This window comes from Dermochelys coriacea, chromosome 7 (assembly GCF_009764565.3).
Source record: "Dermochelys coriacea isolate rDerCor1 chromosome 7, rDerCor1.pri.v4, whole genome shotgun sequence".
NCBI classification, from domain to species: Eukaryota; Metazoa; Chordata; order Testudines; family Dermochelyidae; genus Dermochelys; species Dermochelys coriacea.
This window is the reverse complement of record NC_050074.1, coordinates 85,733,059-85,749,392: the sequence shown is the minus strand read 5'-3', so window position 1 is coordinate 85,749,392 and position 16,334 is coordinate 85,733,059. Positions and strand designations below refer to the sequence as shown.

General features: G+C 41.4%; 1 protein-coding gene across 4 annotated transcripts; it reads right to left on the bottom strand.

The window, feature by feature from the left end:
• Positions 1-2,820: 2,820 nt before the first annotated feature.
• On the bottom strand, positions 2,821-14,078 carry SAR1A (secretion associated Ras related GTPase 1A). Of its 4 annotated transcripts, none has more exons than XM_038408445.2 (7): positions 13,966-14,078; positions 11,717-11,791; positions 8,113-8,232; positions 6,886-6,951; positions 5,627-5,730; positions 4,862-4,993; positions 2,821-4,015 (listed from the first exon to the last, which is right to left on the bottom strand). In XM_038408445.2, the coding sequence occupies exons 2-7, from the start codon at positions 11,772-11,774 to the stop codon at positions 3,899-3,901; spliced, it is 597 nt and encodes a 198-aa protein (XP_038264373.1). In that variant the 5' UTR covers positions 11,775-11,791; positions 13,966-14,078; the 3' UTR covers positions 2,821-3,898. The 4 variants fall into 4 exon arrangements, with proteins under 4 accessions (XP_038264373.1, XP_038264374.1, XP_038264377.1 ...); XM_038408446.2 differs by having other exon boundaries at positions 13,918-13,993; XM_038408449.2 differs by having other exon boundaries at positions 13,858-13,978.
• Between the last annotated feature and the right edge of the window lie 2,256 nt (positions 14,079-16,334).

The window sequence follows — 16,334 nt, the reverse complement described above, 5'->3', positions numbered from 1 at the left end:
GGAGAAATAAAGTCAAGAAAACCTCTCTTGCAATTAATCTCAAAGGAAGCAGAAGCCACACTGCCTGGCCCATTTAAAAGTGGATGACCAAATAAATACTGAACAACCTGTATTAGCAAGATGGAGTAGGAGCAGTAGTAGATATTTTCCATATCTGATTCACTTATTTACCTTGCTTTCATTTTACATTGGTGAAGTCCCACTAAGTCAGGGAATTCTTTTATTAAATATATTTAAGACCAGAAAGCTGGTGAATTTTACTGCTCGTGAGAGTGACGGACTAATACCACGGTCATGTACAATACAGACAGGTACTGTATAAGCTACCAACACAGATCTGGTATTGCACCATAATTCTCACACAAAGTGTTTCCGTTAGTCCAATCATGACCATTTATGCAATTGTTCTGCACTAGGTACAATGTACCTTTGAATCACTTCACCGGCCTATGCTTTTTCCAACCCACCCTCTCCCCAATCTTGTTTTCATTTCGCTTTCTCAACTTCATTCTTAAGAGGTCCTTTGTCTCTCACTCATCTTTGTGCCTTTTCGAACCATGGCCACACTTCAAGCATCCTTCCAGTGGAGAATGCATCTTCTCCTACAAGATCTTTACAAAGCCATTATAACTGACCTCAAATAGCACTTTTCCCAGGCAGGTTTGAACTATTACCTAATTTGTCTTGAGTTAAAATGTAAGCTCCAAAATCCTCATTTGCCTTCTGCAAAGCGTTATTTACATTTGACATCCTTTAATGATTTGAGTCTAGATATTCACATCTGATTTTCTCACCTTTGGACTGGCAACAGCCTTGTGCACTAGGCTTCCCATTTCCTAATGCGACTTTCAGATCTGTTCATCAAAGTCTTCAATTTTTCATTCTCCACATTCCCACAAACAGTTTTATAATCCCACATGCAGTCTTCCTCACCATTTATGTAAAGAATGCCAGAACCCATTCATCCAGTCTGCACTTTTTTAAATTAAAAAAAAAAAAAACTAATAAAATGCTTTGGATACAGATGAACTTCCTTTGCAAAAATATGCATGATTTCACTTTTTCCAGGAATAGAGTGCTTTGCTAAAAACAGACTGAAGAATTATCTAGATACAGTAACACTATTGGTACCCAAATTTCTGAAATATATTAAACTTTACAGCAGTATATTTCCGGGAACAATATTTGTCTACAGGTGCACAGAACAGAGGAGTGTTATTTACTGTTCCCTTTCTCCAGTGGTGAGCACACCACTTTCACAGAAGGCTTTGCTATGTTAGGGTGCTAACTTTCTAAATAGTTTCTAAACACTAAGAATAGAACTGCCCCACAGTTACAGATAATCAGAGTTGCCAGTCTTACATTGATCAGTAGGAGCTAGACCCAAACCAACCATTCTTATTCATGAGCCAATTATAAGTTAACCCTAGATTCTAATGGTAACACTGCAGTGTTTTTGACTGAGCAACAAAATCAGCAGTCTTCAGGTATCAGAGTAGCAGCCATGTTAGTCTGTATCTGCAAAAAGAAAAGGAGGACTTGTGGCACCTTAGAGACTAACAAATTTATTTGAGCATAAGCTTTCATGAGCAGGTGGTTAGTGGAACCATTGTATTGAAGGCCAGGTTCATGACAGTGCCTTCACACCAAATTAATGAACACTCACCTTGATATTAGTATCTGAACAAAATTGAAAGACACTTCATTCAAACCCTTTTAACAGGTTTGAAGTGATATGCACACCCCATAGAGACCTCATTTCTGTGACCGATATCCAGTCCAATGGGGACACATCACAGCAAATTAGAATGTTAATCATCCTATAGTCTAAAGGCAGGCAGATAGGTCCTCTATACCCTAGGATGAGTCAGCCTTCTATCAGTTCCCCTCCTCTTCAGCAAATCTGCTATTCCTTGAATCTTTGCCCATAGAAGGCTCAGCTCAACTTAAAACCAAAAACACTCACTTATTGAAATATAAGGGTTGTATGTTTCTATGCCAGCATCAGAAGAACATATGTACCATTTTTGCAGCACAGTTAGCCCTTTTCTGGTTATAAAACTAAATTCATACCTGACATATGGCAGAATCCCATGCTACTGTTGAGTACTCCACAGTGACGTTTACGCAGGAGATTCCAACACTTACCGTAGAAAAATATATGGCTTCCGACACTCCAGTGAATTGTTGATGAAGCTGGTTCAAACTGACAAACTCAGCATAAGTATAAACTGTTTATCTTAACGTTCACTACCACTTCATAGAATATCAGTGTGGAAGGGACCTCAGTCATCTAGTCCAACCCCCTGCTCAAAGCAGGACCAATCCTCAACTAAATTATCCCAGCCAGGGTTTTGTCAAGCCTGACCTTAAAAACTTGTGGGAAAGGCAATCAGCTGGCAAAAAGAAAGACTGAGTACTAGTTCAATAATTTATCCCCAAAGTTCCTCTTTCCCTCATTAGGAATAACAGATGTTGGTATAGGGAATTAAGTGTTAGGCCATCTTAGAGATGAATCTATTCTCCACTTTACAGGAGTATAACACTATCTAATGTGGGGATTAATCAGAATAATGTCAATGGGACAAGAAGAAACAGGGTTTAAGAGCTAAGATTTATTTTACTTCCTATTCATATACAATTTTTCCATGACCTATTGGGTGTGTGCAAGAGATTGTGGCAGGCAAGTACGCACAAGCTGTTCTCAGGCATTACATTGCCTAGTGTCACAATAAGATTCTTCATTTCCCCCTAATAATGAAGGATACTTTCCAGTTATGAAAGCTTGAATAAGTTTCAACTAAGTATCACCACCCCTTGTGGAGGAAGATATGTCTTTATTTTATTTAACTGAAAAGGAGGAGCTCTAGACAGTAATGAAACTTCAGACAAAGTCTGTTAAGTAAAAAAAGAAGCTGGTGCAGTCTACATGAACAACCTTATCAGATGCAAATGCTGAACACTCATGCTACAACAACAAAACAATGTCATGATTTTTACTGTTATAATACAGTGGAACCCTGAAACAAAGAACATCCTACATTCTAGAGTGAGAACCCAATAAACCTAATCCACCACAGCAGAAAGACTGCTGATGGCAAACTGAACAAGACAGCTACACTGTCCCTTTCATAGCATCGCCACTTTAGGAGGCTGAGGCTGGAAACTGCATTCAAACACCTAAGCATGAGGCAGCCACAGAACAGATGTGCTTGTGTGTGTGTCCTTTTTTCAACTAAAATCCCTGTAAGTTAAAGAAGCTTCATTGCACAAGTCAGTCCCAACAGCACCCTCTTCATGATCACCCAATGTGACACAGCACAACCATCCTATAGAACATTTAAGCCCAAATCTATGTTTATTTAGGACTTTAATATCATGATACTTGGTTCATTAATTTGGGAAATATCTAAATACCATTAAATAGATTTAAAAAAACCCCTAACAGACTCTGGACCAAACAAGATAAATGTTAAACCAAAAAGTTAGAAGGGACACTGCTTACATTAACACTTTTTTTAAAAAATATAATTGCTTTCTTTAAGACAATTAGCCACAGTGGTGAGACGTATTCTCTTTTTCAGGTGTTGCAGTACAGCGTGCAGAGTTGTGAATTCCAGATCACACCAGCCCCATTGTAACTGAAAGCCATGGGTTCTGTGGGAAACAATGGCAACTGAAAGGGACAACTTGCACCAGTGTGCAGAACTGAGTTATCTCCCAGCCATGTGGAAAAGAGTTGTGTCACCACTGTGCAACAGGATAGTTGAAAACCAGGAGTCTCTTGATCAACGCCAATATGTGGCAGGAGAGCCTTCCACATTCTAATAGAAAAGTCCATAAGGAAGCTGTGAACAGGATCAGTCCAGAGAAGTAAAACTCTATGTCTGTCCAAACATCAGTCAATGTACTGTGATAGCCAACGAAAGCCTTCGCCATAGCCTTGTCTCTTCAACACGCTGCACATGAACACTTCCATGGGGCGTGTGTTCAGGTCCTTCAGTGACACATTTCCCTGGAGAATCAACAAAATAGGAAGAAGTCAGAATTGCAACAAGCACCGAGTATGTAGGTGCAAGGAGGAGCAGTTTCTTTATCCTTACAAAATGGTAACCCAGGAGTCAAATGCTGGGCTAGCAAGATTTTCCTACTGAAATTTCACTTACCAGAGATCTCTTTAGTTGTATTTTATAGTCTTCTTTATATAGCCTTTTAAAGTTAGTTGTCCTTAACTGCATCTCAACTGCTGCTCCTACAGACCCAACAGCCAGACTACAGTGAACAACAGACTTAGACAGGCAGTTGAGCAATAGGACATTGGAAGCAAACAACTCCAAGTCTGTTTTTAAGTGAGAACATCTGGTGCAACTATTTTGATATAGCAGTTGTACAAATTAATGAATTTTAAAATTGAAATATAAGATGCATAGCATGCAAAAGCTCTATAGTGCACTCAAAGTGTATTCTTGCATTTTCCACTATACATTTTAGTATTTATTTAATCATCTTTTTAACACAGCTGTGAAAGAAAGCGCAGTCATTTCTAGAAAAGCAAAAAAGCAAGGATGCCTAAGGTGGGGTGGAAGAGTTAAGTGAACACTACAAAAAGCTTCCAAACAAAAACTACTGCAATCTCTTTCAGACATACCATGCCTGTACTAAGTCTTAAATATCCAGACAGTTCCCATTAACACTCCAGTATTAATATTTTTCAAATAATGTTTGGACAGAATGACCTGGTTAACAAATCCTGACGTGCATTTTTGGTAACACATAAAATCATTTATAAAAAAATATTTTGTTCTTCATTCAGTTCCCTATGACCTTATTAATAGCCAAAGGCTCAAACTCTTCTTCTTACCTTTCCTGTGGTCTGTCCATAAAGCCCAAAAATCTCCCGCAGTTTCTCCTCGCTGATGGCCTCTGGTCTGTCAATTTTGTTACCCAAGATAAGGATTGGCACATTGGATATTGTTTCATCTGTCATTAGTGCCTACAGGCAAAACGTAAGTGTTAACAAGATGCACTATAAAAATTCATTATCTGTAGTGACCTTTTATTTCTTTGTTTCAAATCAGAACTGGCAACAATTTAAAATGATCTTTTGATGTTATGGCACTTTGAAGAGGAAAAAATTCCTCAGAAGTAAGTATAAATCTCATAACAAGAGTTTATTGAAGACAGCAATTGTGTAAAGTACACTTACAATTTAAAATGATCGGAAGACTTTTAAAATACAAATTAAGCCTATGAGAGCATGCAAAGTTTCAGCCAATTTTTAAATTGGTGTTAGTATACGTAGTAAAAGTATAAGTTGTTCCTGTGACTCTACAATAGTTAAGTATGGCCGTAATAGTTTAATTCTCCATCTCAAACATGCTTTTTTTTAGAATGCGGGTTTTTTTTGTGGGTTTTTTTTTTTCTTCTTTAAATGCAAAGGGCTTTAACCAAGTCAACTTTTTTTGGAAGGGAAGGGAAGGGAAGGGAAGAAGATTATAATGCTTGGAAGATTTCTCTCAGGGGCCAAGATATTATTGTATCCTCCACTTGAAGGGGTAGAAAATTTGCATTTGTAAAGCCAGGACATAGTTCCTACATGGAAAAAACTACAAAATTGGAAACATACATTAAGCTCAACTTTAGACTCCATGAGACGTGAATGATCAGCACAATCCACCAGAAATACAATCCCATTAATTGCTGGCAGGTAATTCTTCCAAACCCGGCGAGCTAGAATAGAAAAGAACAAACATCCCTGTGAAAACCCCGCTTTGAGGAACATTCAGGAAAAGCAGCAAGAATGGTTTAAAAATTTAAATACTTCAGATGAGCAGTTGGATTGAAGCCAGTGACTTGTATTAACTGTCAGTTCTACCTTGTTTACCAGCAAAAGTAACCAGACCTTTTTGCAGGCTTCTCACACTATTTGTGCAACAGTAGTGTAACTTATTTTTGTAGTATTCAAAAGCTAAAAATTTGTTCTGCTCAGTTTCTTATACCAAGCACATCACCATGGTATCATATTAGCCTTAGAGGACTGCTTAGACCATGGGATAAAGGTGACATGCAAGAAGAAAAATGGGTTTGTGAGCTTTGTTTCTTTGAGGTCTAAGATGTCTGGAACGTTTTTCTAAACATTCAAAGTCCAGGGCTTGCTTGACCTGGAGAATTAGTAAAATGGTGACCTACCCCAGACTTGAGACGCAAGTCTGAGAAACCAAGGGGGAAGGGATTTTTGTCAGGTTGTTTAAAAATAAACAATACTAGAAACCTATTTGATTTCAATTACTAATGATCATTTTGGAGAAGAGAAGTCTTAAGAATTCAGTGTCCCATCCCCTTCAATTAAGACGCAAGTGCTCATGATACAGATAAGTTTCACAGAACAGCCTTCACAAAAGACAAGGACATCTAGATTTGACATTCCTGATATTTCTAAGGCAAAACAATCAGAAAAAGCTTTCATTATAACCTCTAACATTCTAAAAAAAAAAAAAGAAAGGTCAATTTTATTTAGAGAGTCCCTTGCAAACCACCTTTAGGAACCTTCATTGTGGTTCTATGCATATGTAAGCCTTCTACGGTGAGAGAGATTTAGGGCAGAAGCGTACTGAAAGGAAGATTTTGTACACACTGTCAGAAGGAGATGAACCAAGATTTATCTGCTACTGTAAATGAAATCTAAGTTAATCAGAATGATTAACTTAACATATAAATAAATATTACCTAATTCTAAATGTTAAAATAAGAAAGCCCATAGTTCGTCGTCTCCCATATATTTTGCTTAAGGCAGCTAAAGTTTTGTATAATTATTAGTGTCAGCATGAACTGTAACACTTAATATTCTTTTCCATTCCCCAATTCTGAAAAAAAGTCTGTTCTTACCTTGCTCATGTCCACCAAGATCAAAAGTTGTGAAAGTCATTCCAGCAATAGTCAGCTCTTCCGATGCTAAAAAAAGGAGGAATAAAGTCTTGAGTTAGCTGAATTGCAGCCATTACCACATCCACCATATTTTACTGTACCTATTAACACCACTGTAAGATAAATATAAAAATCGAAGAATTAGAGTTAGGTTAAGTTTAAGGAAATATACATGTGTTGTAAAGAAAGGCCCTGACTAGCAAGCAGAAGGAAGGCCTTGAAAACAATGCGTTATAAGGCCAAAAGGAATGAAGTAGGGAAGATTTCTGGTTCAAAGAATAACTAATGAAAGAAGAAGTTCCTAAAAAGAAGGCCTCTGACTGATAGGGATGACTGCAGGTGGTTTTCAATAAGACAAAAAGAACCTGTCTTAAAAAGAATCAACATGGACCTTCCCACCCCACATACCAGTGTTACCTCTATGTGGGCCTAGGTGAAATGAAAAAGGTGTTTGTTAGCAGGATGGAGGAGAAAAGATAAGGAGGAAAGACCTCAGGAAGAAGGACGTTGTAAATCCTATTTGGATTAAAATTAAAAATGAGGGTGAACTGTCTCAAACTAGTTGTTAGCTAAATTGGCTATGACATCATTTGTTTGCTGAAGAGTATAAAAAGTTATGAATTTGAGGTTCTGTGTCAGACCCCACCTGATCATGCTGGAGCACAGCAGGATGACACTGTTTTCCCTAGGTTTTACCTATTTGTAAGTATATTACTCAGTATACTTAAAAATATATATTTTAACTGTTTGGGTGTAGTGATTGCTTATTTTTAGGCTTTTAGACATGTTTAGAGCAACTGTATTAAATACCATTTGGCCTTTGGACTTAATAAAGAATTTATGGTTAAACTGATGTTTGGTGGTTTCAACCATACACAGAATGGTATGAGGGATCTATTTCATAAAGGATAAAGCCACTGTGGATACAAGTCATTCACTTTATGTAGTTTTACTGATGTTTCATTACAAGACTTACTCAAGTTAAATTTAATTTCACCTCAAAAGATAGACACCACACAAAAGTCCTCACGGTCAGTTTTAAAAAATGAAGTCAATCTCTAAAGATGAAAACTAATATTAAGGCATTTTTCATCATTACAGCTCAATATCTAGTTGCATGAAATGATTTGGATGAGGAAAATCCAATGAACTATGGACTCAATAAAATCAGATCACTGGATAACTTACTTGGATGTAGCGTTGGGACATGTTGACCCAATCTGTCATCTTTGAGCATGTGCAGAAGAGTGGTTTTACCAGCATTGTCCAAGCCCAAAAACACCAGTTTTCCGGATTTCTTGTACAATCCTGGAAGTGAAAAGAAAATTCAACAAGTTTACATTTGCCCTCATGCAGAAATATGATCTAATACAGATATTAAATAATGCAGTGGTATCACATAATCCACACCTTGCAAAACCAACAGTGTAAAACAGTACCCACAAACCCGCAGCACAGGGAACACAACTCTGGGAAATGAACCTATGGTTTTGGGAGGATAGAGCAAAGTGTTAATTATGAAACTGGACACTGTTTTCTAAACTAGTTTTGGCTCCCCCTAACAAAAACTCATTTCTGAAAGGACCTTCAAGCTTTTCCTGAAAACCATTTTCACATCTATGGAATACATGAAAAACTGAAGAGAACGAAGCTACATCAAGTCTATGTATAACTAGGCCCTGTTATAAAATAGATCAGAAGAAACCAATCCTTAGATGTAATGGGTTAAAAATTAATCTTCCATTCAAGACATTTAAAAGTAGAATTAAGATTTTACTCACAAGAAGGTAAAACTGTAAATGGGCTCATCTAGGACAAGAAGAGCAGAATATGAAACAGAATGAAGTAATGAGAATGCTATTTAGATTGTGTAAATATAAACAGAGCTTGAAAAATCCACTTTTAAGTGGATATCTTTCCTGGAAAGTGTCATTTTCTGCAGCATCTAAGATTTTATTTTTAAAAGTTTTCTGGAACTTGTTTGTGAAGGTAGCCTTCCAAATGTGAACAGATGCAATAAGACCTTTTCAAATCTGCCCTGACCCAGAATTGCCACCAGTGTTAGAGAAGAAAAGGGGGATGCGACTGTCAATGATAGGGGTGATCAGAAAGCCCTGGTTGCCGTCATTAGGAATAGGCAGCCCCCAGGAGTATTCATCTCCACCTCCACTGAAGGGGGCTTCCCTGCAGCCATCTAGCAGAGGTCTCTACATAGAGGTGGGACCTCATTGATACTACCATGCCACCTCAGTGAAAGTTTCTGTGCATGGGCACAGTTGCCAATCCAGCAAATTGCTGGAGTGGAGACATAAGAAAGGCCACTCTAACAGAAGCCTCCGCACCCCCAATGAAACAGCCATCTTCTAGAATGGTAGACAAAGGGCCCGCCACTACAATGCTCCCTGATTTGGAGCCAGCTGAGGTCAGGGTCAGAGGGTAGTTCTGTCTGTGGTGAGCTATCCTCCCACTTCAGCAAAGCACCTGGCACAGGGCCACCATAAACTGATTTATCCAGATGGTTGTGCATTATTAATTTATTGGAGACAGTAGCAATAACATTGTTCTATCTGGACTCAATCAGCATCAATTTGGGGTGTACTGGGTCTAGTATGTAGATATAGAGTTGAGCTCAGTTCAACTAGCAATAGTCTTATGTCGTGGGCCCCAGTATTTGGTGGGAGAATCCAATTAACAGGACACTGGACAGAAGAAAACATGGATTGGGTTGCTAGAGTATGCTGGCCTGGCAATTTGAAGACTTAGTCCTTGGGCCAGCAGGTACTGGATACATTTTCCAAGCCTTGTTAATAAGAGTTAAGTAGCTAAATAATAGGAAATAGAAAAGATACAGTTCAAGGGAAAGCATGAAAATCAATTGAAAAGACTGGAAATAAATTTGAAAACAATTGTGGAGATGTGCTCAGAGTAGTTATCAATGGTTCAACATCAAACTAGGAGGATGTACCCTGTGGGTGTCGCAGGGGTCTGTCTGGTACTAGTCAACATTTTTATTAATGACTTACATAATGGGGTAGAGAATATGTTTATAACATTTATGGATAATAGCAAACTGGGAGGGGTTGCAAGCACTTTGGAGGAGAGGATTAGAATTCAAAATGACCTTGATAAATTAGAAAATAGATCTGAAATCCACAAAATGAAATTCAATAAAGAGAAGTGCAAAGTACCACACTTAGGAAGGACAAATCAAATACACAAATACAAAACGGGGAATAACTGGCTCAGTGATAATAGTGCACAAGAGGATCTAGCGGTTTTAGTGGCTCACAAATTGAATGCGAGCGAACAATGTGATGAAATGGCAAAAAAGGCTAATATTCTGAGGTGTGTATAACAGGAGTATCATACGTCTTACACACAGCAAGGTAATTGTCCTACTCCACCACACCAGTGAGGACTTTACTGGAGTATTATTTCTAGTTTTGGGCACCACGCTTTAAGAAAAATGTAGACAAATGGGAGAGTCTCCACAAAAATGACAGGATAGGACAGAGAAGAGCAACCAAAATGATAAAATATTTTGAAATACTGACCTATGAGGATAAAAAAACTGGATATTTTGAGAAAAGAAGACTAAAGGGGGTGAACCTGATAACAGCCTTCCAATACATTAAGGGTTATTATACAGAGGAAAGTGATCAATTATTATACATGTCCACTGAAGGTAAGACAAGTAGTAATCAGCTTAGTCTGCACAAGGAAGATTTAGGTTAGATATTAGGAAAAATTTTCTAATACTTAGGCAATGGAATAGGCTGCCATGGGAGTTTGTGGAATTTCCGTCATTGGAAGTTTTTAAGACCAGGGGAAACAAATGCCTCTCAGGGATGGTCTAGGTATTGTTGGTCCTGCCCCAGCACAGGAGGCTGGATCAGATGAACTCTCAAGTTCCCTTCAAGCCCTACATTTCTATGATTCTATGTCTAACTTGTAAACTAGAAGGACTGGAGTTATACATGGGTTCTCTTACAAAGTAGGCCACAGATTTCCCTGAAACACTATGGGCAGGTCAACTAACCTTGGTACCTACAATTTTGTCCATAAAACTCAGATAAAGAGCTACTCATACAATCAGGAGGACTAGGTAATTGTCTCAAAAGTATCATGGAAGAGGAGAGTATCTTCATTATAAACTGCATCAGATTACTTTACTGCACGGTACAGTAAAAGGCAGGGCTCACCAAATAAAGGGGAAGGAATGTTTAATGTTATAGGTCTTACATTTTTTAAAATTCAACTGTGAACCAAGCTACTCTTATTACTTAGGTACTTCATAAATGAAGGTACAACTGAACTACTCTTACCACCATCATCTCACCAGTACTGTTTGCTGTTATACCAGGAGAGAAAATCCTAATGAACTAATAAATTCAGTAGGGGTGTGTCAACTATACTAGAAAAGGTGCATCTGTTTAAACTGAAGTGGGTTTTTTACCCACAAAAGCTTATGCCCACATAAATCTGTTAGTCTTTAAGGTGCCACCGCACTCCTCATTGTTTTTCTGTTTAAAACTGTTTTTTCAACTAGATTTTAAATTGATCTAATTAACACCAGTGAAAAGGTTTAATGCAGATAAACCATTTTTAACAAGGATTAAGTTGGTTTGAGTGTATCTTGTGTTGGTAAATTACCAAATTAAACTAATTGAAGCAACAATTACACTTGTTTGTGTGTCTGTTTAGCATTTGCACTGGTTTAATCAGAATGATTTAAAATCTATTTAGTTAAATAAACTTATGTTTGATGGTGAATACACACTTGAAATATTACCTAAAAATTGCAGCACGCTGCTGAAGCCATTGTAAATCCATTCAAAAATGAAAGACATTGTTGAAGATTTGTTGCCTGCAAGAAAATAAACATCAGACATTTATGGGTAAACACCTTAATCCCTATATGCCAGCAAGATTCAGTTGGTAGTAGGGATAGGCATTTGACAGGTCCAAAAATAAGTGGTCAATGGACTGGTCAAATAATGCTAAGAATGATCAAATTTTTTAAAGCATTAATTTATCAGAACCATAACAGCAGCAAAAAAGTAAGACTTTATAGACTCCAAAAGATTTAGCCTTAGATAGATACTCATGACTAATTACAACAAACAAGTTACTTAACTGAGTTATTTTATCTCAGAAAAATGGGAAAATCAAGTTCTTAAAAAAAAAGAATGACACCATGATGCAATCAGAAAGCTAGACTGCCTCCATCATCAGGGTATTCTTGCTATGATTTGACTGGTCATTTGACCCGTCTATTGACACTATTTGACTGGCATGCTAAGCCTAGTTGATAGCATACTTGCCTCTGCACCAGAAGGCTGAATTCAAATTCGTTACCCAAATATTACTGGAGTTGAAAGAGTGTGTCTGATCCCTGGTCCCTATTTTGAGTGGATGTTAAAGATCTCTGGAAATTTTCAAACAGCATTTCAAAAAACCTTATTTTAGGTTAACATGTCCTCTTCCACAAACAGGTTCTAAGACTGCATGCATTATCAACTGCTTGCACACCAGCAGCTATATGTAACAGTGGAGTTGCTGTACTAACAATACTGACGTAATTAGTCTGGGGGCATTTTAGGATGCACCATTGCATGGAACATCCCACTAACTTCTACATTAACAATAACTGATCACTTCTAGCTGCTTCCTGAATTACACTTATGTATCTGCCGTTCTATTAACTATCATGCTCATTACCACACTTTCTCTGGTGCAGTTATAAACTGCATGTCTCTGTTTTGGTCATACACAATGTAAATGGTTTCAAAAGTCCATTAGACCAATCTTTGTAAAACTATGTGTTGGATGACTCTGGAATACATAGAGAGTTCACCCTCTCATTTCAGTAGTAGTCAGAATGAAAATGAAACACAAGTCAAATCCCCAGTCAAAGTTTTCCTTCTCAAAAACTACAATGCAACTGAATAAAACCAAAGCTTCGCAAAAGATCAAGTATTACAAGGGGAGTTGCAGGTTTATTGGCTGCAACAAGCCACAATTAATGCTTTCAACTTGTCTTGTTTAGTCGTATGTCATTATGCTTTTAGTGCTTGTAAGTCAGCAGTGATTTTTTAAGTACAAGTCAAATGAGGAACGTTTCAAAGAAACCTACTATTGCCATGTTAGTCTGTATTCGCAAAAAGAAAAGGAGTACTTGTGGCACCTTAGAGACTAACAAATTTATTAGAGCATAAGCTTTCGTGAGCTACATCCGATGAAGTGAGCTGTAGCTCACGAAAACTTATGCTCTAATAAATTTCTTAGTCTCTAAGGTGCCACAAGTCCTCCTTTTCTTTTTACTATTGCCGTAAGTACGATTGTGGCTAAAGGTTCATTTACAGCGACCAAAAAAAAAGTAATCGCAGAGGGAGGAAGAGATCCTCGGGTAAATAAATTTAACATATTAAGCATAACTCTCAGACACATGCGCCGAGGAGGATGCTGAAATCCAGCGTGAGAATACGGTAATTAGGCCGGGGTGAGGTGTCTGCCACAGGGGCCGAGCTCCCACAAGGCACCTGGCCATGTACTCACCCACGTCCAGTTCCCTGACAATCGGGTCGCCCTACTTAAGTGCCTGCGGCTGAAGCCGGGGCTCAAAGGCCCCCCGTGCTCTGGACTGACTATCTCGGTCCGCCCGACGTGTGACAGCCCCCGGGAGCGGAAACCCCGCTGCCCTAAACCCACAGGCCCAGGCGAGAGTGAGGAGGGCCCGCAGCGCACGGAGAAGGGAGCCAGACCCCCGCCCCCCACGGCTGAGCAGCTCCCTCACCCGCGCTGGGCCCCCTCCAAGCGCGTAGCGGCTCCCACCCAAACCGACTGCGTGTCACTCAGCTCCCCTCCCCCCGCCAGGCCCGACCGCGGCCCAGCGCCCCCTCCCCGGACCGCTGACGCCGCGCCACGCATCACCTCCCCCCGCCGCCGCCGCCGCCGCCGCCGCCGCCCGCGGCTCCTCTCCCTGCAGCTGACCCGGGCTGCGGTCCCTCGACAGGCGTCGGCGCCCACCCACTCACTTACTCGGCAGCCGCCAGCTACACGCCGGAAATACGTAGCGCCTCTTGGGCCGGCTGCTTCCGGGGGATGGGTCCGCCGCGCTGGCTAGCGCGCGCTGCGTGCGGCCACAGCGTGGTGACGTGTCACGGTTCGGGCTCTGGGATCGAGTGTCGCCCCCGCCTCTTGGAGCCCTTCCTCTGGGTGTGCGTTCTAGGCTGTCAGTTCCGCGGCGCCGGGAGGCTCGGGCTGCATCCAGTCGGGCGCAGGCGCGCAGCGGGGATGCACGGGCGCTGATCTGGCCCCCGACCGTCCACGTCACAGAGTGTGTAGCCGGGGCCAATCAGGCGTCCGCTCTGTGCCTCAGCGGTAGGGGCGGGGGCCGCGCTCAGGAGCGGTTCCAGCCCCGCTCCTTTTAGCCCCGGCCGGGCAGAGCTTGCGTGTGGCCGGCGCGCCCCTCAGGCCCTGCCTGCCGTCTCCACGGAGCAGCGCGCGGGTCCGGCGCTAGGAGGTGGGTCAGGTGCCCGCCGGGCCGGGCCGGGCTTTCCTTGCCGTGTCTGACAGGGAGTGATGGGGCGGCGGGGAGGTGTCACCCCGGCCGCTTCGCGGGCTGCAGGAGAGGCGCTTTGGGAACGCGCACGGAGCGGGGCTCCACGCGAGGGGCCTTGCAAACCCCACGAGTCCCGTTTCCCCCCCCCCCAGCCATTACGTAGCTTGTATGGGCAGCCTGGGCTCTGGCGGGGGAAGCATGGAGGTGGTGAAAGGACCAGAATAGTGGGAGACCTGTGAAGCGGCCCTGAGGTGCTCAGCACCCTCTTCCCCCTCCCCCCCGTTAGTGGCATCTGACCATGCCTCCAGTCCACACAGCTGCTCCTCCATAGAGCCCACTGTCCACTCTTTGACCCCTCTTTAGAGACTCATTCCCTCCTGCTTCGCTCTACGTAGAGATGCTCTTGGATGCAGGACAAGCCCTAGCACGTCTCTGCTTTCGCCCTTGAACGCACCTCCCTTTGATGAACTACAGGAGGTTTGGCTGATAGAGCAGGGAGGTAAATGGTAATACTCCCCTTTCTGCCCTCTTAGAATCATAGATTAGGGTTGGAAGAGACCTAAGGAGGTAATGTAGTCCAACCCCCTGCTCAAAGCAGGACTAACCCCAACTAAATCATCCAAACCCTGGCTTTGTCAAGCCTTAAAAACCTCTAAGGATGGAGATTCCACCACCTCCCTATGTAACCCATTCCAGTACTTCACCACCCTCCTAGTGAAATAGTATTTCCTAATATCCAACCTAGACCTCCCCCACTACAACTTGAGACCATTGCTCCTTGTTCTGTCATCTGCCACCACTGAGAACAGCCTAGCTCCATCCTCTTTGGAACCCCGCTTCAGGTAGTTGAAGGCTGCTATCAAATCCCCTCTCACTCTTTTCTTTTGCAGACTAAATAACCCCAGTTCCCTCAGCCTTTCCTCATAAGTCATGTGCCCCAGCCCCCTAATCATTTTTGCCCTCTGCTGGACGCTCCAGTTTGTCCACATCCCTTCTGTAGTGGGGGGACCAAAACTGGACATAGTACTCCAGGTGTGGCCTCACCAGTGCTTAATAGAAGGGAATAATCACTTCCCTCGATCTGCTGGCAATGCTCCTACTAATACAGCTCAATATGTCATTTGCCTTCTTGGCAACAAGGGCACACTGCTGACTCAGCTTCTCGTCCACTGTAATCTTTGGAGGATCCCTCCCCCGGCCACCTGTTCTCTAGGCAATGCACACAGCTAAATGGAAATTGAGCTCTTGGGGGATATAGTCAAGATAACATTAGTTCAGTTTTTTAAGTGAGTTAGCTGTAACTGTTGTATCATGTAACTTCACTAAAATGTGCTTTCTGTGCACATTCTAGTGAACAAAGTGTTTTGGGAGGAATGTGTTACAGCACATATTACCAACTACAGTGAAATTTGCTTTTTAATTCACAAGAATATATTCACCCTGAAAGCCAGATTCTAAGGAATCGTGACAGGTTTCAGAGTAGCAGCCGTGTTAGTCTGTATTTGCAAAAAGAAAAGGGGTACTTGTGGCACCTTAGAGACTAACAAATTTATTAGAGCATAAGCTTTCGTGAGCTACAGCTCACTTCATCGGATGCATTTGGTGGAAAAAACAGAGGGGAGATTTATATACACACCCAGAGAACATGAAACAATGGGTTTATCATACACACTGTAAGGAGAGTGATCACTTAAGATAAGCCATCACCAGCAGCGGGGGGGGGGGGGGAGGAGGGGAAAGGAGGAAAACCTTTCATGGTGACAAGCAAGGTAGGCTAATTCCAGCAGTTAACAAGAATATCTGAGGAACGGTGGGGAGAAATAACAAGGGGAAATAGTTTTACTTT

Coding starts and splice junctions, on each gene's coding strand:
- SAR1A (XM_038408445.2), bottom strand. CDS start 11,774: ATGTCTTTCATTTTTGAATGGATTTACAATGGCTTCAGCAGCGTGCTG. Junction 6,952..8,112: donor TGTCCCAACGCTACATCCAA/GTAAGTTATCCA, acceptor TCCTTTTTTTAG/CATCGGAAGAGCTGACTATT. Junction 4,994..5,626: donor AGTCTAAAGTTGAGCTTAAT/GTATGTTTCCAA, acceptor TTTTGCCTGTAG/GCACTAATGACAGATGAAAC.